The sequence below is a fragment of the Globicephala melas genome, chromosome 1 (genome assembly GCF_963455315.2).
Source record: "Globicephala melas chromosome 1, mGloMel1.2, whole genome shotgun sequence".
Classification (NCBI taxonomy): Eukaryota; Metazoa; Chordata; class Mammalia; order Artiodactyla; family Delphinidae; genus Globicephala; species Globicephala melas.
In genome coordinates this window covers 53264656-53288855 of record NC_083314.1, presented here as the reverse complement: position 1 = coordinate 53288855, position 24200 = coordinate 53264656, and the positions used below count along the sequence as shown (strand labels likewise).

At 44.4% G+C, this 24200-nt stretch overlaps 1 protein-coding gene across 4 annotated transcripts in view; it reads left to right on the top strand.

The window, feature by feature from the left end:
• PAPPA2 (pappalysin 2) overlaps positions 1-24200 on the top strand; it is a 565818-nt gene that overhangs the window by 274170 nt on the left and 267448 nt on the right. For 3 of the 4 annotated variants that reach the window (XR_009563406.1, XM_030875398.2, XM_060295970.1), the window contains exons 1-2: positions 5558-5611; positions 7265-9118. The exons of the other annotated variant lie outside the window; for it this stretch is intronic. Coding sequence is in view for 2 of the 3 variants with exons in the window: in XM_030875398.2 (XP_030731258.1) it covers positions 8203-9118 (916 nt within the window). In the remaining variant the exon portion in view is untranslated. Of the gene's footprint in view, positions 1-5557; positions 5612-7264; positions 9119-24200 lie in introns of those variants that run through there. 4 annotated transcript variants of the gene reach the window in all.

Genomic DNA, 24200 nt, shown 5'->3' with positions numbered 1-24200 from the left:
AGGTTAGTTGTTGGATTAAATGAGGTGATTTATGTACATTGCTTCGTAGATTTACATGGACTAGTACATGTTACATTGAGCACGTAGTAGGTACTCAATAGATGTTAGCCGCTACTATTCTTCATTCAAAAATAGGGTTAATAGAAGTAACCACTCACAGAACTGTTGTGAAGATTGCATCAACTAATCTATCTAAAGTGACCAGAACAGTGCCTGCCATATTGTAGCTAATAAATATTAGTTATTAATATTTTTATTGTTACCACTGTGGGAGGATAGCAAACTTGAAGAGTCTAGCACGGTATCAAATTTAAAAATAGAGTCACAGTGACCTAAATGGGAAGGAAATCTAAAAAGGGTGGGTATATGTATACATATAACTGATTCACTTTACTGTATAGCAGAAACAAACACAACGTTGTAAAGCAACTATACTCCAATAAAATTTTTTAAAAAATTAACAAAATAAAAATAGAGTCACAAATGTACAGAAAAAATTTATGGTTACCAAGGGGGAAGGAGAGATGGGATGAATTGGGAGATTGGGATTGACATATATACACTGCTATGTATAAAATAGATAACTAATGAGAACCTACTATATAGCACAGGGAACTCTACTCAGTGCTCTGTGGTGACCTAAATGGGAAGGAAATCTAAAAAAGAGTGAATACATGTATACGTATAACTGATTCACTCTGCTGCACAGCAGAAACTAACACAACATTGTAAAGCAACTATACTCCAATAAAAATTAATAAAAAAAGAAAAAAATCATTCCCATTTAAGTATTTTCATACTAATACCATGTGTTCTGATACTTGATTTTCTAAATACATGGCAATGGCTCATATGTATAAACATCTATATGGATTAGAGCTTGAAAACTCCCCACATGCTACCCCTCTTTTTGCCTATCATTGTTACAGTGGAGTTACATTTGAATATATGGCTTTCTTAAGGACTAAAATAAATGTCCTGTGTGTCCATTGCTAATATACACTTGAGTCTCTGGGATATTTACGGGAAGTGGGCAATGGCTTTTTTTTTTTTTTTTTTTTTTTAAATAACTGAGCAAACAAAATCTCAGAATAAGTGTGGGGTTGAAAAATTAGAGAATATTAAGTGTGACCTGGAAGGGAACTTAGAGTCTTCTATTCCAAGCTCTCATTTTACAGATGGCTCAGAGAAGTTCAACAACTTGTCCAAGGTCAGATGGCTATTGAATTGCAGATCAGGGGCCTCATCGTTCACCAGTGCTCATCTGGGGGTTACTTATTTGATTTGCTAGGATGCTCTGGGTTGATGGAGCTGGGACCAGAAGCTGGTTCTGCTCCATTCAGTCTGGTTCCACAGGGTCATCTCAGGGGGTAGGCAAGAAGGTCAGTGGAGAGTTTAGGCACAGAGTGGCCCCAACCTATGACCAAATTGTGTCATGCTCTCCTTTGGTCTTTGGATACCTGCAGGATGTAGACAGAAGAGTCCTGTATTCAGAATCGAAAGACCCTGACCCTACCCTTGGCTCTGTTTTTCTGCCCCAGGTTCACTGAGGTATAATTTACATAACAGTAACCTTTTTCAGTTCACAGTTCTTTGAGTTTTGAAAAATGCATACAGTCATGCATTGTCACAACAATCAAGATAGAGAACAGTCCCATCACCCCAAAATCGCTTTGTGCTTTTTGTATTCAACTTTCCCCTCCCCCCGACGCCCAGCTTCTGGCAACCACTGATCTATTCTGTCTCTATAGTTTTGCCTTTTCTAGAATGTCATATAAATGGAATCATACCAGATGTAGCCTTTCGAGTCTGGCTTCTTCCATTTAGCACAATGCACTTGAGATGTGTCCTGGCTGCATTCTTAGTGTCTGCAGGTCCTTCAGTAAGTTGCTTAACTTTTAGCCTCAGTGTCCTCATCTGTAAAATGGGCATAACACTTGCCTTGCACTTGTGTCGTTGTGGTTAGGAAGAAAGAATGCACACCAATGTGCATTGGGTCAAAGGAAAAGTAAGTATACAAGTGTAATTGTTATTCTTGTTATGAGGTTGCCTTTTGAAGAGGCTCCAGGTGCAAAGGCAATACTAACTGAAGCAAAACCCCTGCAGAGCCTTTGTTCCTCTGATGAGCAGGGCAGGGTCTAGCATCACTGTTAACCCTCCCCCAGCCAAAAGGTTCCACAAGCTGGTTCCAAGGATCGAAATATTGTGGAAAACATCCAGACAGGGACTAACACCAGGTGAAATAGCTCTCTGGCTTGTTGCCTCCAACAGGCAATTCTGGAGGAGTTGGGAAGGCTAACCTGTAGATGAACGACTCTGATCTGTTTGGATGAAGGAGCTTTGCAAAACACTACCACTAACATGGATAATAATTTATAATAGTAATAATGTTGTAGAAAAAAATATGATTATCTACCATAAGGAGCACCAAACAGTTTGACAAAAAGATAGGGCCTCTCTTGGCTTAAAATGCACAGGGTCGAGGGGAGGACTTCCCTGGTGGTCCAGTGGTTAAGACTTTGCCTTCCAGTGCAGGGGGTGTGGGTTCGATCCCTGGTCAGGGAGCTAAGATCCCACAGGCCTTGGGGCCAAAAAACCGAAACATAAAACAGAAGCAATATTGTAACAAATTCAATAAAGACTCTTAAAAACATGGTCCACATCCCCCCCCCCAAAATCTTAAAAATAAAAATGCACAGTTGGGGAGCATGGAATCCAGATTTGCATTTCCTTCTGTGTGTGATTCTGAGTTACAGAACACATATGACCAATATACATTCCCTGGGCATTTTTGCCTGAATGTGGAACGGAAAGGCCAGTCTTCGATACTGCCCTCCCATCCAATTGGCATGCGGGTGGCACACAGCAAGACAGGTGCATACCAGAGGAGAGAAAAGCTGACTGGGATTCAGGAGCCCTGGGTGCCCTATCTGTCCGTGCCGTTAATTGTGACTTCACCCTTGTTCCTCACCCATGGAAAAAGGGGCTATGATAAGTCACCCCAAAGGGATCTCAAGTGACCCCCATGAATGATAGAGCAGCTGACCCCCAGCTCTGTGTACCAAAGCAGGAGGGGCGGGCAGAAAGCAACAACCCTGAGCCTTTCAGTGAAATCCTTCAGAGCTCACTCTTTCCAGCACTAGCTGAATAAGATTCCAATAAACATATTGCTGAAATGTTTGTTTCCGGGTGTCATTTTAGACTTCAAGTAGCTAAAACAGATCCGGCTCCTATATATAGATACTGCATTTGGTTGTGTTCTGGAAGGCTTTTATTACTACACTCCCTGGCCGGCTCCCAGCTGAGCTTTTCCCTCAAGGGATCAGATTTTGGAATCAGAAAGTCAGAAAGGATCAGTGACCATATTAAGGGGTCTCTCTCCCTCCCTCTCTCCCCACTGTAGCTCTCTACTGCAGGTGGACGCCAGCGTGGACTGGCTTCTCCCTTTGCTCAAAGACTCTTAATAATAATGATGACAATGCTGATGGAAACTGACCAGCCCCACTATGGCAGCAAATACAAGCAAAACAGCCCTGAGGTCCTGGGCTTAAAGGAAACATAGTATAATCTGAGTTGAAGTGAAGTGCATATTGTCACAAACAGCTCAATCTTTAGATAAGAGGACACAGGGCTCTCTGAGGATAGAAGCAAAGAAAGGGGCTATTAAGGGTGGGGTTTTATTTGGAGGGTGGGTAGGTGGGTTCTGAATTTTACTCCTGAATTCTCCAGGGAAGATAATGCTGGGAACAAAAAGATGCATGAAGGAAGGTGGAGGTGGGGATTGGAGGAAGAGATGCGGGCAGGGAAGGAGGAAGGGATAGGGGTTTGCTTAAAGAAACAAGGTTGCACCCTGGCAATCTAAGTTTTCTCAGTGTGTCCGATCACTAAGAGTGAATCCCTTCACTGTGTGCCCTTTGTTTTCTGTGTGTAAAACCAAGCCTCTTCCCCATTTTATAGTGTGTCCCTTCACCTGCCTCTCTGACTCCTTTATGTTTAACCATCATGGATCTAACTGCCTTCCTGGTCTCCATATTTTATGTGCCTCACCACCCCTTTCTCTTTTTCTCTTCCTCTCTGTCTCATTCTTCCCTCCTGTCTTCCCTGCTTTTCTTTTTCAGTCCTTTCTCCTCCCAGACTCTTGTCTTTTCCCTTCGTCCCCCTCCCCTCCCCCTTCCATTTCTCCCCTTTCCTCTTCCATCCCTCCCCTCCCCCCTCCCTCCTATCCCCCTTTCCTTCTTTCCTCCCTCCTCCCTCTTCCCCTCCTCCTCTTTTCCCCTCGCCCCCTTCTGTCCTTCTCCCCTTCTCTCCTCTCTCCACGTCCCCAACTCCCCATCCCCTCTCCCTCTCCCCTCTCTTCCCTCCTTCCCCTTTCCCTCCCTCTCCCTCTCGGTCCTTGTTTATCTGTAAGCTCCAATTTCTTGCCTTATAGATTTACCTGCAGAACAAGACACCGCTCCTCTTGCAAAAACTGTTTAAGAAATCCATATCCTCTCCCTTCATTCCTTGGGCATTTCAGAAATGATATTCCTCCCCCAACTACCCCCGTCAAAATAAAATAAATTCAGCCAGCTCCTGCTGTGTGTCCTTAAATCCATTCCCTCTAGCTTCGCTGGTTTGAAAGCCTGTACCCTAGAAGGGGCCTCCTGCATTTGCTGGCAACCCTGCTCGAGTCTGATCGCCACAGATAGTGCTTTGGAGTGAAAAAAAAGGGGGAAAAACCCTCTCGTTGGAGATTTCAAAACAGATTCTACCAGTTTTCAAATCTGTGCACTTGTGGAGTGGCAGGGTTTGGGGAAGAGGCGTAGGAGACTTGGGGTGTGGGTGTTTGTCATAAACAAATAAGCCACAGAATTTATACATATATATAAATGTGCGTTTCCTTTGGCATGTTTGGTGTCTTTCTCCCTGGCATCCAGGGTGGGTGGTGTGCAAGTCTGACTTCTCTCACCCTTTGGCTGGGGTCTGGTGTGTGACCGTGTGCGATGGAATTGAGGAGGGGGTTGCTGGGTTTTTGATGATTCACTTGACAGATTATTTGAATCCAGCCCACCTTTCCGCACATGTCAAACAGATGGGATCATTGTTAAAGCCTTGGGAGAGCCGTGGCTGAGCGGTGGGTAAGGCAGGGAGGGGAAGAGAGGAGGGGGACCGAGGGGAGAGGGGGCACCTTCCAGTAGCTTTGTGTTTTCACAGGTTGGAACTGACAGGAGCCCTTCTTCCCCGTGGGGGGTATTTTGGGGGCATGGGGCTGATGAGGGGTGGGATGGAAAGGAGAGAGAGAGGTGGGGTGTTGGTGGGCAGGGTTATGATGTCACAGCAAAAGTTACAACAGGAGGAAAACACAGAAATGGTTCAACATTTTTTTTTAAACTTTGGACTGCCAAGAGCTGAAGGAGAGTGGTGAGCAAAGGAATGAAGGGGAGAAGAGAGAAACTAAACTGGAAGCTTGAGTTTCGTGTAGCTTCTTGAAACCTTATGAATGGATTACTAGCAGCTGAGAGCCAGGAGAGACCTATAGGGGATGCAAGATCATTCACACACTAAAAGGGGGAGAAAAGCACGGCGGAACTCTTCTTCCTTGCTGTGTTAGCCCTCCTTCCTGAAATGAATGGTATGAAACCTTTTTCTGAGGGTCCTGGGGGTGGCATGAGGGAGGGGGGAGTTTACTTCTTTTCTTACCTGAGTATCTTCCCTTCATTTCAACGAAGGTCCCTCTCCTTCCTTCCCTCCTTTCTTTCCTGGTTTCTCTCTCTATGTCTCTATTTCCTCTGCTTTTCTGTCTTTCTCTGGAATCTCCCCCTACCCTCTACCAAAGCCCCAATTTCTGTTGAGCTGCTTCGGGGTGAGGGGGAGGGAAAAGGGCTGAGTCAGAAAAGTGAAGGGAGACAGGGAGATGATAAGAGGAAAAAGGACAGTCTAGGATTGAGGGATTTCTGTGTAGTGGTATCCACGTGCCTGGATGGATATCTTCTTTGGGGACTTGCTTTGAGGCTTCAGTGGATGCTGCTTAGGGAGACAGGGCATGCCAGGGATGGGGTGCTTAGGATACAGCCTTCTTAAAGCACGTAAGCCAGTTATTAGCCAGAGGAGAGGAGTTTAGAAGACGATGGGGAGACCCAAGGCAAAAGAGGCAGTGTGATCTGACTCCAAAATATGTGGGCTGCATGTTTTATATGTGGGCAACACAAGCAGTGATTTTAGAACTGTAAGTGATTTTTCTTACTATGGAATGAAGGACCCAATATATTTCTCTACCTGTTTTGTACTCACCTGTGGTCAAACATCCGTACCTGTGTTGAGAATTCAGAATCCTGTGTGTGTGTGTGTGTGTGTGTGTGTGTGTGTATACACGCACTTGTGTTTAGGCGGTAGGACTCTTTGAGATAGCTTACATCTAGGCAAACATTATTATGGAGGTTAAAATCACATTATTTACTTCCACATTCTATCCATTCATTTCAAATCAATTTAAAAAATAGCTGCTTGGGTCTAGCTGTTTATTTTTGTAATTTACTTATTTTGAGCATCTCTTTTGTTTATTTGCTCACTCAGCATATGGTGACTTTTAGTAACTTCAGAGTGAGAAACTTGAGCGAGAATAAGAAGACCTGTATCGCACAAATCCACGGCATTTCCATTGAATGCTTCTTGCAGCAGGATAATTGATTTCTCCTTTCCCCCAATGTCTCATATAAAGTGAATTTGGGGTATTGTTCTTTTAAACCCCAAATGATTGAAATAAGAAGAAATATAGGAGGTGTGTGGCAAAACAAAAGAAAGATGCAAGTGGTCCCTAAAAGCCTGGTGTGGCAGGCAGTAAGCAAGTCTGTTCACAACACATGTGTGTGAGAGAGAGAGAGAGAGAGAGAGAGAGTGTGTGTGTGGGGGGGGGGAGAGAGAGAGAGAGAGAGAATACACACAGAAAAGAGTGCTCCAAAACAGTATTGATTGTTGGCTATTGATTGTGTAGGCTGCAGCTGCTGGAAGAGAAAGCAAGAAATGTTTACTGGGGAAACCAAGAGTGGCGTCTGTCCCCTGTGCCTCAGTGAGGTGGGGAGGTTTTCAGGAGGGAGGAGGGGACAGGGAGTAGGTGGAGAGATGCACCGAACTTATTAGCTTTGACATCATCATTGTCTTTAAATGAAACAAACAAGAAGAGAATTACAGGCAGAGAGAAAGGGAGAGAGGGGAGCAGGAGGGACCGGAGAGAACAGGTCCCCTGAAGGCTATGCTCTTCTTCTCGCTCTCTTTTCCATCTTCCCAGGGACCCACAAGACTCACAGAAGGTGAAGTCAAGGGCTCTCAGACTCATAAGGTTACTAGGACACCAGACTGGCACCCCAAAGGAGAACTTTACGGAGACTTACAACACAGCAACAAGTTAGAAGGGGATAAAAAAACAAACAAACAAACAAAAATCCTTTAACACTCACCAACCCCAAGCACGGAGCTGAGGGAAGCATTCTGACCTGCACAGGCAGACTGGAGGCTGGATGGAGAGCTGGCTGAGGAGGACATCTGGAGAGTGAAGGTTAAGTACCAGCTGGGATTTTTGTGCCCCCAGATTCTTTTTGGCTTTTTAGATAATAAGCATCAAATTCTGTGTGTCTGTATACTAGTTTTTCTAGCAGTTTATTGGAAGGTGGATGTATTTGAGGTTAAAGACTACAAAGAGAAGGTAACTCCTAGGGAAGGAAGAAGGAGAGAGAAAAGAAAATTAGAAGCTAAGATTCTTTGGAATGACTTCAGGTAGTGAGCGGTATGTGTTTGTGAGTGAGTGTGTATTTGACAGGCTTTGGCTTATGCCCATGTGTCCCTCTTCTAGTATCAGCGAGGGGAGGGGCTATTGAAGAAAGAAAAAGAGAGAAACCTGAGCTCTCTGGAAGAAATTCATAGGAACCCAGAGAAACGAACTTCATTCTGCAAGGACTAAACTAGAGCGAGGAGAGAGAGGTCAAGGGAGAAGGGTGAGGGAAACACATACGGTGGGTGAGGTACAGAGGCCACGCTGGCCCAGCACCCAGCGCAGGTAGCCAGAAGAGGTTCTCTTTTGGGGCTGCTTGAAAAAGTTTGGTCCGTGAACAAAACAGTTTGCCCGGTGACTGTGAATCTACTGCCAGCTGTCTCTTTCTCTTCTCTCCATCACCCTGGTGTGGTACCCAGAAGTTGACTTCTGGTTCTGTATAAAGAGCCAGCGGAGGTATGATGTGCTTAAAGATTCTGAGAATAAGCCTGGTGATTCTGGCTGGGTGGGCGCTCAGTACTGTCAGCTCTGAGCTGGGCTGGACACGCAAGAGATCCTTGGCTCAAAGAGGACACCTGAATCAGGTGCTGTTGGAAGGAGAACGCTGTTGGCTGGGGGCCAAGGTTAGAAGACCCAGAGCTGCCCCTCAGCATCACCTCTTTGGGGTCTACCCCAGCAGACCTGGGAACTACCTGAGGCCCTACCCTGCGGGGGATCAAGGAACGTACCATGCAGGGCGCAGTAAGCCAGACGCCGAGGGAATGGCTGTGAGATCTGTTCCCCCAGACCTGACTGGAAGTGCAGGAGTGACAAGTGAGGCTGAGCGGCCAGCTGCCCTGTGGGTAGAGGATGGTCCTATTGGGCAGTCGGAGCTACTGGGAGATGATGACACTTATCTTGGCAATCAAGGATCCAAGGAGCCTCTAGGTGAGGCTGGGACTCAAGAGCACGGAGCCTTGGCTGCCGCCAAGATCACCACCTTCCCACGCCAGAAGGAACCCGGACCAGAGACCCAAAGGAAGGGCCGGACCAAGACTAGGCGGCGGCGCCAGGTGGCGAAGGGGCAGGCAGGAGGTGTGCAGGGAGACCCCAGTGTTGTTCCCCGGCACTTCCAACCTTGGTCTAAGCATCCCCTTATGCATGGGGTCAGAACCAGCTCTTCGGAGGGCGGCATCCAGAATGGTGGAGGGGACCCCGACTGGGAAGCAGAGACCTTTAGCCCCCAAGGAGGATTGCCTGTTTTGTACTTCTCTGGGAGGCGGGAGCAGCTGTTGCTGCGTCCAGAAGTGCTGGCTGACATTCCCCGGGAGGCGTTCACAGTGGAAGCCTGGGTGAAACCGGAGGGAGGACAGAACAGCCCAGCCATCATTGCAGGTAATAACCCACTCCTGGGCTTTCCGTAGTCCGCGGGGGTAGGGTTGGCTTCCTTTTTTGTTGAGGTTAGACTTTGGGGGCAAGGAGGGGAAAGGGACAGAGCAGGAGGGCCAGGGAGGGCTGGCTGAGCAGAGAGGGGGAAGGGCCTTTATTCATCTGCGCAGCAGGATTCCAGACATCATCTACCTTAATGACTCTGTAACCACAAGAGCATTTGTCCCTTGTATTGATCTCATGTGGTTCTATACATTGTGCTGGCACTTAGGAGACCTCCAGCTCACTCTCTTATCCCTCTTTAAAGGGGAAGATCTCTGGTTCTTTGTCAGTGGGAAAGAGGTGTCACACTCCATTTCTCATAGTCCAGTATGAGATACCCAGGCAACTTTGAAACTACATGAAAGTGTAAAGACCTGGGCAGCGAGTCAAGCCTGGTCTGGGCTAGGCGGCAAGAGAACAAGGCTGCCAGGTACACAGCCAATGGGTCCTGGTTGGTTTCCTTTTCTCTGAGCAGCCCTGGGATGTAGCAGAAAGCTACTACCTTGTCCAGGTCCTTGAGTCCCCTTTGCTTTGTCCTAAAAATCATGAGTGAGTCCAGCCTAGGAAGAGCAAGGTCTGCTGGAAAAGGTGGGCACTCACAAGCCAGGACCCTGGCTTCTTGCCCTGGCCGTTGTAAAAGGGACCTAAAATGCACCTTGTATAACTCTATGGTGTTAATCAGGGGCAGTGTTTGGGAACACTACCCACATTTATTTTACTCTATACCCAGATATTGGCTTTCATGGGAAGTCACCCAGAAAGACAAAGAAAAGAGTGGGGTTAGGAATGTCTCCTTTGCCTTACTTCGATGGTGGGGGGATTGGTTTCAGGCAAGGGGTGGTTGGGGGTTAGATGTGATACTTCATCATTCAGTTTCCCATTATCCCTCTGGAGCCCCCCCGCCCCGTGACAGAACCTCACACAAGGCTAGGCACCTAGTAGAACCATTGAAATCTTATTAATCTGGATTGTCTGCAACACCGTTTGATGTTTGCCAGTCTTGTGACATCGAGGGGGTAACAGAAGGAATGAGAGGTATGCCAGAGGCAGACTGGGAATGGAACTCCAGAACCCCTCAAAGGCTTGACAGCTCCCCGTATTAAAAACTTCTCAGGTTACTGGATGCCTGCAAATAAGTTTCAGACTAGAGAAAGAAATCTGGAAGGAGGGAGCCTCTTGCAATGGGGTGTTGCTGGAACATCCCTTCCGGACACGCTGTCTCCCCCTCTTTGGCTGTGATTTCTCTTTTGGAAGCTGGGATTCCCAGACACTGAGCGCTCTAGAGTCTTGTGGTTTTGCGTGATTTTATTTTGGGGTGGGAGAGGGTGAAGGGAGGGGATAGAGAAGGGGCTGGGCTGTAAGATAGGTGGGGGCAGAGAAAGAGTAGAAGGAAATCCTTATTCTGGGGCCAAATGGAAGAAATAATGAGATGATTATCTGATCAGAGTTGGCAGCTTCACAGTTTTTCCCAGATGACATCTTCTTGCTGCCTAATCTCACTTCCTAGTACCCATCTGCCAGGGAAACTGTGTGCTTGCAGTCTAGACCGGGGCCTACCACTCTGCTTACCCCTCCTCTGGCAGTAGCGGCATAGGGACCTGGGATCAGTTCCCTGGCTCAGAAGAATCAGAGAAGGATGCAGCAGGAATATAGGAGGGAGGCTCTAAGAGACCAGTGCTTTGAGTTGTTAAAACCCAAAACCTGAGGGAACAGATTCTGGACAGTGGATCTTTCCATCCCTTTCATGTCCTTCTGTCTCATGGTCTGCAGCAGGGAGAACAGGGTCAGGATTTGATTCCAATTACAGCCTTCCTTGATGCACCTCCTCCCTCACCCCCCTGCCCCGCAAGCCCGTACCTCTCCCTCCTGTGCCCACCTCCATCCTGCCACAGCACACACTCAGATCCTTCTCCAAAGTGCCCATCTGAATCCTCATAACCTCCCTAAGCGTGTAAAATTAGGCAGGAACTCTTTCGCAGACAGTCTAGCTTCGGAGGTTTCTTTCTCTTCAAATCAAAGTGTTCCTGGAGGTGTGCTGGTATTTCCCCTATAGGTCCACACCAGGAAGGTGGAAGGGCAGGAAATACGCAGGTCTGTCTCCTCTCCACCTCCCACCCTGTATCTCTGTTCAGATTTGTGCACATCAGAAAATATTCAGGAGAGATTTAGGGTAAAAGTCTGGGAGAGATGGGGGCTGGGAACAAGGCTTTCATTCTTTAGGATTCTAGCAACCGGGTTCCCAAGGACATAGGCATCCTTGTCTGCTCATTGTGCTCAGCTCCGTACACTTCCTCTGGGGGCCCCAGGGCTGAGAACCATGAAGGGCCAAGGCTAGTCCCCACCCCCACCGCCCTCCTCCCGGAATAAAGGTCTCCGATTCACTAACTTACTCACTCCTACCAACAGATAAGCCCAAATTCCCTCTCCGACCCTAGCACTGGTCCTTTTATTTGGTCACTGCCCGCTCCTGGGCTGGTTGGCCTTCAGCTGTGCAGAATGACCACAACTGAATTGTGTTCCTGAGAGCTAAATACAATTCAACCATGGAAGTTCTGCTGCTTCACTGAGGATAACCCAAGATGCTGCAAAACTTGACTCCCATACTCTCTTCCAACAGCTCTCAAACCTCAGATTCTACCTACTTAACATAGACCCAGTTTCCCGGTCCTCCATCTACCAAACCTGGGGCATTTTCTCCTTGGCAGATATCTTAAGTGATTCAGCTGCACCAGCCCTGGTAGAGGAACCCCCCTGAGATGGGAGACCTCAGGGAATACTTCCCACACAGGGCACTAGGTGGCAGCGTTGCTTCGTGCACAGGAGAGTAGGCGGTGCCTTGGAAGCCACGCAGTGGGGAATGTGTCTGGTTTCTCGGAGGGCTGTCCTTCCCCCCCCCCCCCCCCCCCCCCCCCCCGGCCTCTGGGAGGTAATTAATCATCCCCTCCCAGAGCATTGTTGGTAGGCATCCCTTAGGGTCAGCTTCATACAAGTCTTTCTGCAGGGCCTATGTGAAAGGGCTAAAGTGGCATTCTTTGGGTTGTGACTAACTGGCACTTGTAAAATCTGGTAAAGAAAACAAAATCAACTAGAGTTACCTCCCTCCCCCCACCCCTAACTCCCACGTGCTTCCAAAATAGGAAGTTGGATTCTGGATGGATTGTTGGAATACTTTCATTTGGAGCCAAGGACAGTGCAGGCCTCACAGGCTTTCATGGGTAAGATTCTGGTCCCTGGAGGGGGAGTGATGGTGCTGGGCCCCCTGCAAGTTAGACCTTCTGAAGTTGCCAATCTCCTGTAGTTCTGACGTGAGGCAAGAGGGCCTAGGAAAAGACTGTGAGTGGCTGCTCCAGCGTAGGGGCCTCCATCAAAGTAACTACTCGGGGGCGTGGCAGTTCAGGGACTTGTGGCCACCAAGGAGTAGCCGGAGGTCAGGATCCCATCTGGAGAGGCTGTTGGAACTCAGCAGTGGACTTAAGCCAAATTCTGTTCCATCCTCGTGTGAAATCTTTAAGCTCCAGCACCCAACCCTGAAACCATCCTGTTTCTCTCCTTCTCAACTTCCTTTACTCTCCTTCAACCCCAGCATACACAGAAGAGGACCTTTTAATAGGTTCCTCCTCACCCCTAATTGATTTCAAATGTTCCCTGAAGTTGCCCAGCTGAGTAACCACCTGCAGCTCCAAGAGCAGGAGACTGAGTCAGTAAGTCCATGGCAGAACTGGAGCCCGAGCCCACGTTTCTTCACTCAACAAATATTTATTGAGTGCCTTGCCATGCAAAGCAGGGCAAGGCTCTGTGGGGAATACAAAGATTCTAAGAAACTGTCCCTGACTGGAAGATGAGTTTTCCTTTTCTGAGGATCCAAGTTTCAGAGGACATTCCAGGGCAGAATTTGGGAGTCAGTCAGACCTGGAATCAGACCCCATCTGACACTTAATCAGTGCTGCCACCTGTGGCAATCCATTAAACTTTTCTGAGCTTTGGTGTCCTCAGATTGAGAAATGAGACAATGTCTTGCAGAGTTGTTACAATGTTTAATTGAATCATGTATGTAAAGTGCCCAACACAGGCTTGACCGTGGAATTTATTTACGAAGTGGTATTAACAGCGGGAGGTGATCATGGCTAAGAGCAGTGTGTTAACCAATGCATCTTTGGTGTTAACCCACCAACCTGCAGTCCTTCCTCAGTTAGGATATTAATTTCTTAGGAATTTAGTGTTCTAATCTGTAAAATAGGAATGACGGTAGATAGGGTTTTTGGCAAGATGGTCTCAAGATGATTGAGAACACTGTAGAATCAGTGGCTTGAAAGGACTCTGTTTTTTTAAAAAATCATTTTATTTTTAGCGTGGGCAATACTATTTAATACATTGGACAATGGTCCAAGGCTTTTTCTGGGATCATACACTCTTCTGAGAATATGATGGAATCTATGCTCACTTTCCAGAAATATGTCCGTGTCATGCAGTTCACATAACTTCCAGAGCTCTCTGGATTTCCTGGTAGCTAGCATCTGCTGACCTTGTTTAAGGAGTATTTATAGCTTTTTTGTTTTGAATGACACCTGAGAAATGAGATTTCACAGGACGATGTAACAACCCCTTCTCCCAGTAAGGGGGTGGCGTCCTCAGGGTGAGGAGTTTTGTTGATGTGGGGTGTGGAGCTTCACAGATTCACACACAGAAGTATCCACATAGATATAAAGAGAATTTAAAAGGAAGGCTGTGTGTGCTATGTGTGTCCAAAGCTGAAGCCTGTTTTTGTAAATAAAGTTTTATTAGAACCCAGCCACCCCCATTTGTTTGTGTGTTCTCTGTGGCTGCTCCCACTTTGAATGGCAGAGTTGAGTAGTTGCAACAGAGAATGTATGGCCTGCAAAGCCTAAAATATTTACTGTGAGGCCCTTTGTAGACTTTGCCAAATCCTGTTCTAGAGCATTACTTCTCAAACTTAAATATGCATAGAGATCACCTGGTATTTTTCTCAAAATGTCCTTGCTGCTATGGGAATACACCTGGCAGCGGATGCAATGAGAATGCCAACTCTGGGGCATTTCCTTGCCCAAGGACAGAGGTGCTGTGCTCTGAATCTGTCACTGCATTTCCACTGAGGCCACATGCCTTGGTGTGGCAGGGATAAGGAAAACCAGTTCCTGAGAGATTCAGATCTCCTCTGATAGTTGTCTCTGCCTTGAGGACTCGTGGTGGCCTTGCAGATCATTCTTTAGACTGTATAGCAGTTTACAATGCTTCCACTCCATCTTCTCTCTTCCACTCCATCTTCTCTCTTCCACTCCATCTTCTCTCTTTCCTTCCTTCAGGTCAGACCTGTACCATGAACTGATGGCTCTCCCAGTCCTTTCAGGCCCCCTCCCTGTTTTCTCTCCTAGTTGTCTCTCCTAACAGAATCCTTGTATGTTGAACCCCATCTTGGCATCTGCTTCTTGCACTAACACAGCTAACTAACACAAATGCAGATCCCATTTCAGTAGGTCTGGGGGAACGTTTCTAACAGGCTCCTAGGTGCTGCTGCTGCTAGTATGTGGACCGTGATTTAAGCAGCAAGACTTAAGACTTAAGTAGACTCGTGAATCTAGAGCAGGGTAGGCAGGCTTTCTCTGTGAAGGCACGGTAGTAAAAAATTTAGGCTTTGCAGGCCACGTAGTCTCTGTTACAACTGTTCTGTCGTTAGAGCATGCAAGCAGCCTTAGACAATATGTAAATGAATGAGCATGGCTGTGTTTTAGTAAAACTTTATTTTTAAAGACAGGTGGCAGTCCCAATTTTGCCTGTGAGCCATAGTTTGCCAGCACCTGGTATTCAGGACTCTTCCTGCATGCCATGCTTCTTCCATAGCCCTCTTTTTCTTTGCTTCCTAGTCCTACCCTGTCCAGGATAATACCTACAGAGAGACTGACAGTATCAGTGGTAGGGAAACACCTTTTATTCAAGTAAAAACAAAACTTCCCAGAAATTTCCTGCAGAAAACAAGTCCTGATGGTTTCTGTATGAGCATTCCAGATGGAGTTTCTGTTTATTTACAGTTGACCGTTGAACAACATGAGTTTGAACTGTGCAGGTCTACTTGTATGTGGAATTTTTTCCAATAGTAAATACTACAGTACTACCTGGTCCGTGGTTGGTTGAATCTGAGGATGTGGAACCTGGATATGGAGGAACTGGGAATACGGAGGACTTATTATAAGTTATACATGGATTTTTGACTGCATGGAGGGTTGGTGCCCCAACCCTTGTGTTGTTCAAGGGTCAACTATATTTTCTTTCTTTATAAATGGCATATCGAGATAAAACTTTTATACCATAAAGTTCACCTGTTTAAACTGTACAATTAATGTTTTTTAGAATATTTGCAGAGTTGTGCAACTGTTAGCACAATCTAATTTTAGAACATTTTCATTCTACCCAGAAGAAACACCTTACCCATTAGTGGTCACTCCCCATTTCCCTCTCCTCCTTCCCATATCCACAATAACCAGAGACAACCACTCATCTATGTTCTGTCTCTATAGATTTGGCTACTCTGGACATTTCACATAATATGTGGTCTTTTGAATTTGGTTTCTTTCACTTGAGGTTCATCACGTTTTAGCATGCATCAGAGCTTCATTCCTTTTCATTGCTGAGTAGTATTCCTTAGACATGTCACTTTTAAAAAAAATCTCTTCTCCAGTTGATGGACATTGTGGTGGCTTCCACTTTTTGGCTATATGAATAGTGCTGCTAATGAATACCATACACAAGGGGATTTATGTTTTTATTTCTGCTGAGTAGGCATCTAGGAGTGGAATTGCATATGGTAACTATGTTGAACATTTTGCAATTCCCAGGAATGCATGAGGGTTTGGTTTTATATTTTGACCCACTAAAATTAAAAAGACTTCTGTGGCCTCATTGAAGACTGGGGCTTGGCCATTGCTTACATCTGGTAGCACCTGGGTAGTCTTTGAGAAATGTGATGTTGTCTCGTACAATGAGTAGACACATGGACCTCTGTGCTGAGGCCTCTGCAATCAGAGGGGGGCCTTACTGGTTGAGATGGGAGCTGTCATCAAGCTCCGTCCTCCAGCTACTCAAGGGCATCCTAAGATGGCCCATTCTTCCCTGAACCTGACTCTGTATGGCGGGAGTTCTCCTTTGGCCTGAACTGCATTACTTTCTATGACTTTCCACGTGCATGAGCCCCAAATGACATGCACGTGGGGAACACTCAGCCCCTCAAAAGTCACAGTGCATCGGATTCTGATGCATCAGCTCCTTCAGGAAGAAAAAAAGAAGAGAACCAGAGGGGAGAAGGGAAAATAAAGGCCATATGGCTCCCCTGTAATGTCCTGAACTTCTCCCTGGATTCCAGCTCTGGGTGCTTAAGCACTGCCATCTCCCTGTGGCCCACTCTGTTCAGGACCTGGTGCCTGACTCACAAGGATGAGATCTGGGATTCTGGAGTCATTCAGGTGTCTCGGGGTGCAGGTTGGGGAAGGAGACTCACTTCCAGGTGGCAGCACAGAAGTGTTTCCTCCGAGTGTGACTGTGTGATCATCCTCCTTATCACATGGCAGCTTCAGGGCCTGACACTGCTTATTGCGCTTCCTGTCCTGATCCCCAGCTTCAGTTACTGTCTCCCTTCTTTGCGTTCGCAACCTCAGGGAGACAGTGCAGCGCGGAGGGGTCCCGGCTGATCCACATGCCACCATTGGCCGCTCTCTCCTCATTCTCTGTCGGCTGTGTGTTCTCTCAGTCCTCAGGGATGATGGAAACCTATGGGCACTCTCGGTGCAGTTCTTGGGTGGAGCACAGGTTGTCAGGCTGGAAATATTTAAGAGTAATAGGGGTGAAGCTGGAAAGTAGGAATCACCTTTGGCGGCCCAAATACATTCACCCATTTGCCCATCACTGGCAATGCTTTGTCTTTCTTCACCTTCTGCTCCCTCCTTTGTGCTCTACTTCATTGTTCCTCTGGGGCTGGCAGCCCATCTGAGTCATTCAGGACGTGTGTTCCAGCAGGCCTGCTCCTTCTTCTTCCCATCCTAGTCCATGCCTTGAGGAGGCAAAATAAACAGGAGAGGAAGGCAGCACGTTAGCTTGGATTTTGAGCCTGAATACCCTGAACATCCCTTAGCTTCGGTGTCTGCTGCCATAAACAAGTGCATAAATTCCATGCTTCTGGGCTCCAGTACATGGGATTAGGTTACCCTGGGGGCTCATCAGACCCCTTCCTGCTCACGTCATACACCCCATGACCCTAGCACCTTCTAGAAAGCATATCTCTATGTTAAGTTTGTGTCCAAAAAACTAATAGCATCCCCTCCTTCTCGTTTTCATTACCTGCCTTAAAATAATCCTACTCTTTGGATTTTTTTAAAAAGAGAACATCCAGGAAATAAAGCCCAGTGGGCAAACAAAAGCATCCCAATTCTCTTTATGAGTCAGAAGTGAGTCGTAGAGAAAAGTTGTTCTGCCCAGATACACAATACGGTCACTGGAACCCAAAATTTCAGAGCATTTTGAAGTGGAAGCATTGCCATGGCAACCAACTGGGATATCAAGACCAGTAATTGCGGCTCAATTTTGGATCAGAAGTCCAGTTGCTGGTCAGAGTGGGAAGTCACAGAGCTTAAAACTTAATCAATCAGTTAGTGAATCATCATTCAAGCAGTGGCTCAGCATTTGCTAACTTTCATACAAGTAATTGCGGTACGTTTTGGGCAGGTTAGCAAAGAAACATACCTTTTTGGGTTTCTATTTGTTAATTCATCCATTCATTTATTCATTCATCCAACATTTATTGAGTTCCTATTAGGTGAAGTATCAGGCATTACGTCACGTGTTGGGGAATCAAGAATGAGCAAGGCAGGGGCTGTACCTGGAAGGTGCTCACTGCCCAGTGGGAGCTGACCTGTAACTGTACCATAACAGCTCGGCCTCTAGGAGGGCCAGTCCTGTCTCAGCGAGCCTGAGAATTCCTCGAGGCTAGAGAAGGAGAGCCAGAAACCAGAGAGACTGAAGGAGGCCTGGGAGGCAGCAGAATTGGGGAAAAGAGAGAAGGATGGAGATAAAGTGTCAGATGGCATAGGAGCACCCACTAAGCCATCAGGTCTGAAGTGGGCTCATTGGATGAAGCAGTTAGGAAATCCTCAGAGGCTTTAGAGAGAGCAGTTTCACCCTGGAGTTGGGGGCTGGGAGAGGACTCCACATTACAGCAAATGGAGGTATGAATGGGATGGGAGGCTGTGAAGACCTAGAGCAGGGTCTAGCACACTCTGCAATGAAAGTGGCTATGAGGGGAAGGAGTAGGAGTCAGAAGTAGACACAGGTTTAGAGAGACTCTTTTAAGGTAGGAGAGATCCAAGTCTCAAGGTCTTGTAATAAAGCACTAGTAATCTAAAGTAGAAGACAGCATAAACACACAGGAGAATAAAGCAAGATGAGGTAGCAGAAATGGAAAGCATGCCCAGTTGTTTCAAGAAATTATTGAAAGGATTTTTATTGGACAAATACTTACATAGTTCTTTCTCTGAACCACATATGACTATGGTCACTTTGAAAATGTTAACTCACGAGCTCCTCAGAACAACTCAAGGAAGTGGATGGAGAAGTTGGAGCACAGAGAGGAATAGGACGTTGCCCAATGACACACAGCTGCTCGTGCTGCATCAGCATTTGAACCTGAGGGCTCCGTCCCTAGGGTCCATGCTCTTAGCCACAGTGCAAAGCTGTCTCTAATTTTTATGGAAGAAGCAGCAAGGAGCAAAGGGTCCCAACATGTCTCAGCTGAACCCTTCCACCTGTCTCATTTCTCCCGTTTCCTTGATCTCAGCAAAGAGCTCTTTCCACACAGGCCAGAACCCTGGGGGTTCTTGTCCCACTTCAGTACCCCTCACCCCTACCTTCCTCAACATCACATATAATACCAGGAATCACTCACCAAGTCTTGTTTGTTCTACCTCTATAATCTCATGTGGACCTGTCCTATTCATCCCCACAGCCAGTACACTAATCCTGGACATCTCTCACCTGAGAGGCCAATTCATTCTTCAGCTAATTGACTGAACTTTTTTTTTAAGCTTTCTCAAATACCAAGCGGCTCAAGTCACTTTCTGGCCTAAAACCCTTGAATGACCCCCATGTGAGCTCAGGATAAAGGTCCACTTCTTTAGTATGCCATATGGTACCCTACTTATGTCCTCAGGCTCATCACTGCCCTCTAGGGTGGATGCACACTCACACTCCCATCCATACACGTGTGCACATGTGCGTGCACCTACATACATACATACATACTTAAACATGCACACATATGCACACCACACACACACACATTCAAAACCACACACACACACACACACACACACTCTTAGTTACATTCTAGCAATGCCAAACTACTAGCAGTGACACAGATACACCACTCTTTTCCCTGGCTTCTGACCTGAGCCCTTTGCACTTTTTCTCCTAACAAGAAACTACTCCCCAAACCCACATTCACTGAACTTACTTCTAGTCACACTCTGGTTTTTAGTTAATATGATATCTCTTCTAGAAAACCTTCCTTGGTCTCACTGATATAGGTTTGTTCTCCAGTGAATTCTCCTAACACCTTATACTCAGCCTTATCAAAACACTTAGGTCAACTTACTGCAAGTCCCATCTTACTTTTTATTCATTCAATAGATATTCTTTCAGCTCCTGCTGTGTGCCAGGCACTGTGCTGGGGACTGATGTTAGACAGATATGGCCCTACTGCCACACTATTTCTTTCCTAGGCTAGCTCCCCCCCTGTGCTGCTTGAGGTCAGGGGCTGTACTTTTTTCATTGCTATACCCATAGCACCTAGTGCATTGATAGCAAATAAAACTCATCCAATAAATGTTTGATAAGAGGATGAATGAATGATTGAACAAACACAGGGCAAGATTTCGTCTTACAAACTGTGAAGTGAATTTTTCTATTTGGAAGTAGGCACAGGAAAACATGGTAATCTTTAAATCCTATTGATTTGGAAGATGGCTACAATGTTTGAAATTCACTCGAAAATAACTAGAAAGGGTGGTTACCCTTATCTTCCACCTCAACTTTCCCTTCCTCAGCCCACCAAATATATCTATACTTGATAAATATTGACCAGGAACTAGTCTCCTAGAAGAATTGGGTGTAGTTGCAACTTGATTATTTCTAAACTTTCAGAAATTATCTATTCTATTTATTTGCTTCTTCTGGTTTGTATGCATTGTCTCTTTCTCATTGTCCCCCTAGAAATTTTGTTTTGTGTATCCATCTGTTCACATTATTCCTTGTGGGAGGGGAAGGAGAGACTGTTCCTAGAGAAAGTTAATTTTGCCAGTCTAAAAAAAAGAGGACAACAGGTGGCCCAGAAACAGGAAGTACCTAGCTCAATTTGTTTTTTAATCTATTCTCTCACTTACTAATTTATTTATTCAACAGATCTTTATTGAGCACAGAGTTAGTGTATGACAGGACTACTTGCTCTCAAGGAGTTTATGATACAGTTGGAGAGATAGGGCCTATATATATTAAAATGATAATATTAACAAGTGAATAATAATACTGAGTGCTTATTGAGTGCTAAGCACTGTTTTCATTATTTTACATGTGTGAATTAATTTAATCCTCCCTCAGACCCTATTAATTAGGTATCATTATTATCTCCATTTCATGGATGAGGAAAATGAGAGAAATTGCTCAATGTTGCTCAAGGTTGTACTGTTATTAAGTTTGGTTGATCTAGCGGATCACACTCCTCAGTCTGCTCTATTAACTAGAATAGTGTTAACCACCTTTGGGATTCTCAGTTGGCTGCTGGGCTGGCTCCCCTTAGCCATTTTTGGGTCTGGATTAAGGCCTGGGAGAGTCTGGGGAAGTTGGGATGAGGCAGGATTGTCCTGGGAGATGTGCATGAGGACCCAAAATACATTGGCCACTCTCTGAAAGGCACACTAGAACTCCAGCTTGGCTATCCAGGTAGCTTTTTTTCTAGCCCTTGTGGATTACTTTTTTAGCAAGAAAATAGCTAACCACCCAGGCAGTAGGTAATGAATGCTTAAAGCAATGTTGCATTTTGCTGTGGTGATCAAGAAAACTTCCTTAGGAAGGAGGCTCCTGCTGCCCCAGATTGATTTCAGGTCAGTGGCAGTGCTGGGCCTGTTTCGTTGCAGTTCTGGGGGTCACGGTGGCCCAAGCCCTTTGCTTTCTAGGCTTTTCCAAACAGTGCAGAATTCCTTTAAATAACCTCCAAGCCATATAGAAATGGCAACAATCAATTTACTAGGTAACTTATTTTTGTCCTTGCATTATCATTATTACTTAAAATTTTCTAGCATCATCATTACAATTTTCTAACAAGCAGATCTGAGTAGGTTTCCTTCTGCCATGTCTTATCTTTTAGCTACTAAAAACCCTCAGTGGCTCTTGATTTGTCATCCAGAGTGTAAGTCAAAACTGGTTAACTCTTATTTAATGTCCCTTATGATCTATTCCAACCAAAATATCTGATTTTAATTTTACCAATGTCCTACATGAAGTGTATAATTCTTAATTAATCAGTTTGTTCAACAAATATTTATTGAGTGTCTAATGTGTGTCAGGCTCCATTGTAGATACTGGAGATTCAGCAGAAAACAAGATAAAAATAACCATAATTAATAACAGCTTACATTTTTGAGTGTTTATTGTAATTAGGTTTTACCTATATTAATGCATTTGACCATCAAATGAAGGAGGCATTATCATTAGTTCCATTTTACAGATAAGTAAATGGACTCAGAGAGGTTGTTTATTGTAGAAAATGTGTTAAATATAAAAATTAAGAAACCTTTTTCCTATGAATCTGCATTTATGAAAATAAGCACATATTTGTTATTTTATAAAATTTAGATCAAAGTATATATATTGTTTTAGAATTTACATAGTTTTAAAAATAAACAAGCTGTAAACACCTTCCTGTTTTCCTGAATATTCGTCTAAAATGTGATTTTTATTTAATTTTAAATTTTTATTTTTTTAATTCAATTTTTTAAACTAAAACACAAAACCAAAAGCAGTTTACCCATTTCTCTCACCCTTCCAGTCCCCACCTCTGGAAATCACCAATCTGTTCTCTGTATCTATGAGCTTTTGGGTTTTTTTGTTTGTTTTTCTTCTTTTCCTATATATATTTACAGATTTCACATATAAGAGGGCTCATATGATATTTTTTCTTTCTCTGTCTGACTTATTTCACCTAGCATATTAGCTATCCAGGTCTATCCCTGTGGTTGCAAATGGCAAGATTTCATTCTTTTTCATTGCTGGGTAGTATTCCATTGTATATACCAAAATTTCTTAATCCATTCATCTATTGATGGACATATATTGTTTACATATCTTGGCTATTGTAAGTAATGCGGCAATAAACGTGCTTTTTTTTATTGATATTGTCCCACTTGTTTATTTTTGTTCTTGTTGCTTTTACTTTTGGTGTCAGATTAAAAACATCTTTGCCAAGATCTATGTTAAGGAGCTTACAGCCTATGTTTTCTTCTAGGAGTTTTATGGTTTCAGGTCTTACATTCAGAGCCTTAGTCCATTTTGAGTTAATTTTTGTGTGTGATATAAGATAGTGGTCTAGTTTCATTCTTTTGCAAGTGGCTATCCAGTTTTCCCAACAGCATTTTTTGAAGCCAGTCTTGTCCCCATTGTGTATTCTTGGCTACTTTGTCATAAATGAATTAATTGTATATGTGTGGGTTTATTTTGGGCTCTCTATTCTTTTCCATTGATCTTTGTTTCTGTTTTAATGCCAATACCATACTCTTCTGATTACTGTAGCTTTGTAATATTGTTTGAAATCAGGGAGCATTTTGCCCCCAGTTTTGTTCTGTTTTTCTCAATATTGCTTTTGCTATTTGGGGTCCTTTATGCTTCCATACAAATTTTAGGATCGTTTGTTCTATTTCTGTGAAAAGTGCCATTGGAATTTTGATAGGAATTGTATTGATTCTGTAGATTGGTTGGGAAAATATGCACATTTTAACAATATTAATTCTTCCAACCAATGAGCATAGAATATCTTTCCATTTATATGTGTCCTCTTCATTTTCTTTCATCAATGTGTCATAATTTTCCATATATAGGGCTTTCACCTCCTTGGTTAAATTCATTCCTGGGTATTTTATTCTTTTTGATATAATTGTAAATGGGATTGTTTTCTTAATTTCTCTTTCTGATAGTTTATTATTAGTACATACAAACACAACAGATTTCTGTGTATTGATTTTGTATCCTGCAGTTTTACTATATTCATGTGTTAGTATTAGCAATTTTTTAGTGAAATCCTTAGAGTTTTCTATATATAAAATCATATCATCTACAAATAGGTACAAGTATACTACTTTCTCTCCAATTAAGATCCTTTTATTTTTTTCTTGCCTAATTGCTCTGGCTAGAACTTCCAATACCAAATTGAATACAAGTGGTGAGAGTGGGAACTCTTGTCTTGTTCCTGATGTTAGAGAAAAAGATTTCCACTTTTCACCTTTGAGTACAATGTTAGTTGTGGGATTATTATATATAGGTTTTGTTATGTTGAGTTACATTCCTTCTACACAATTTGTTTGAGAGTTTTTATCATAAATGGAAATTGAATTTTTTCAGATGCTTTTTCGGTATCTATTGAGGTGATCATATGAGTTTTGTCCTTCATTTTGTTAATGTGGTGTATCACATTTGTTGATTTATGGATGTTAAACCATTCTCACATCCCTGGAATGAATCCCACTTGACGTGGTGTATGATCCTTTTAATGTATTGTTGAATTCAGTTTGCTAATATTTTGTTGAGGATTTTTGCATCTATGTTCATAAGGGATATTGGCCTGTAATTTTCTTTTCTTGTTGTATCCTTGTCTGGTTTTGATATCAGGGTAATGCTGGCCTTGTATAATGAGTTAGAAGTATTCTCTTCTATTTTTGGAAGAGTTTGAGAGGGACTGGCATTAATTTTTCTTTGACTGTTGGGTAGAATTACTAGTGAAGCT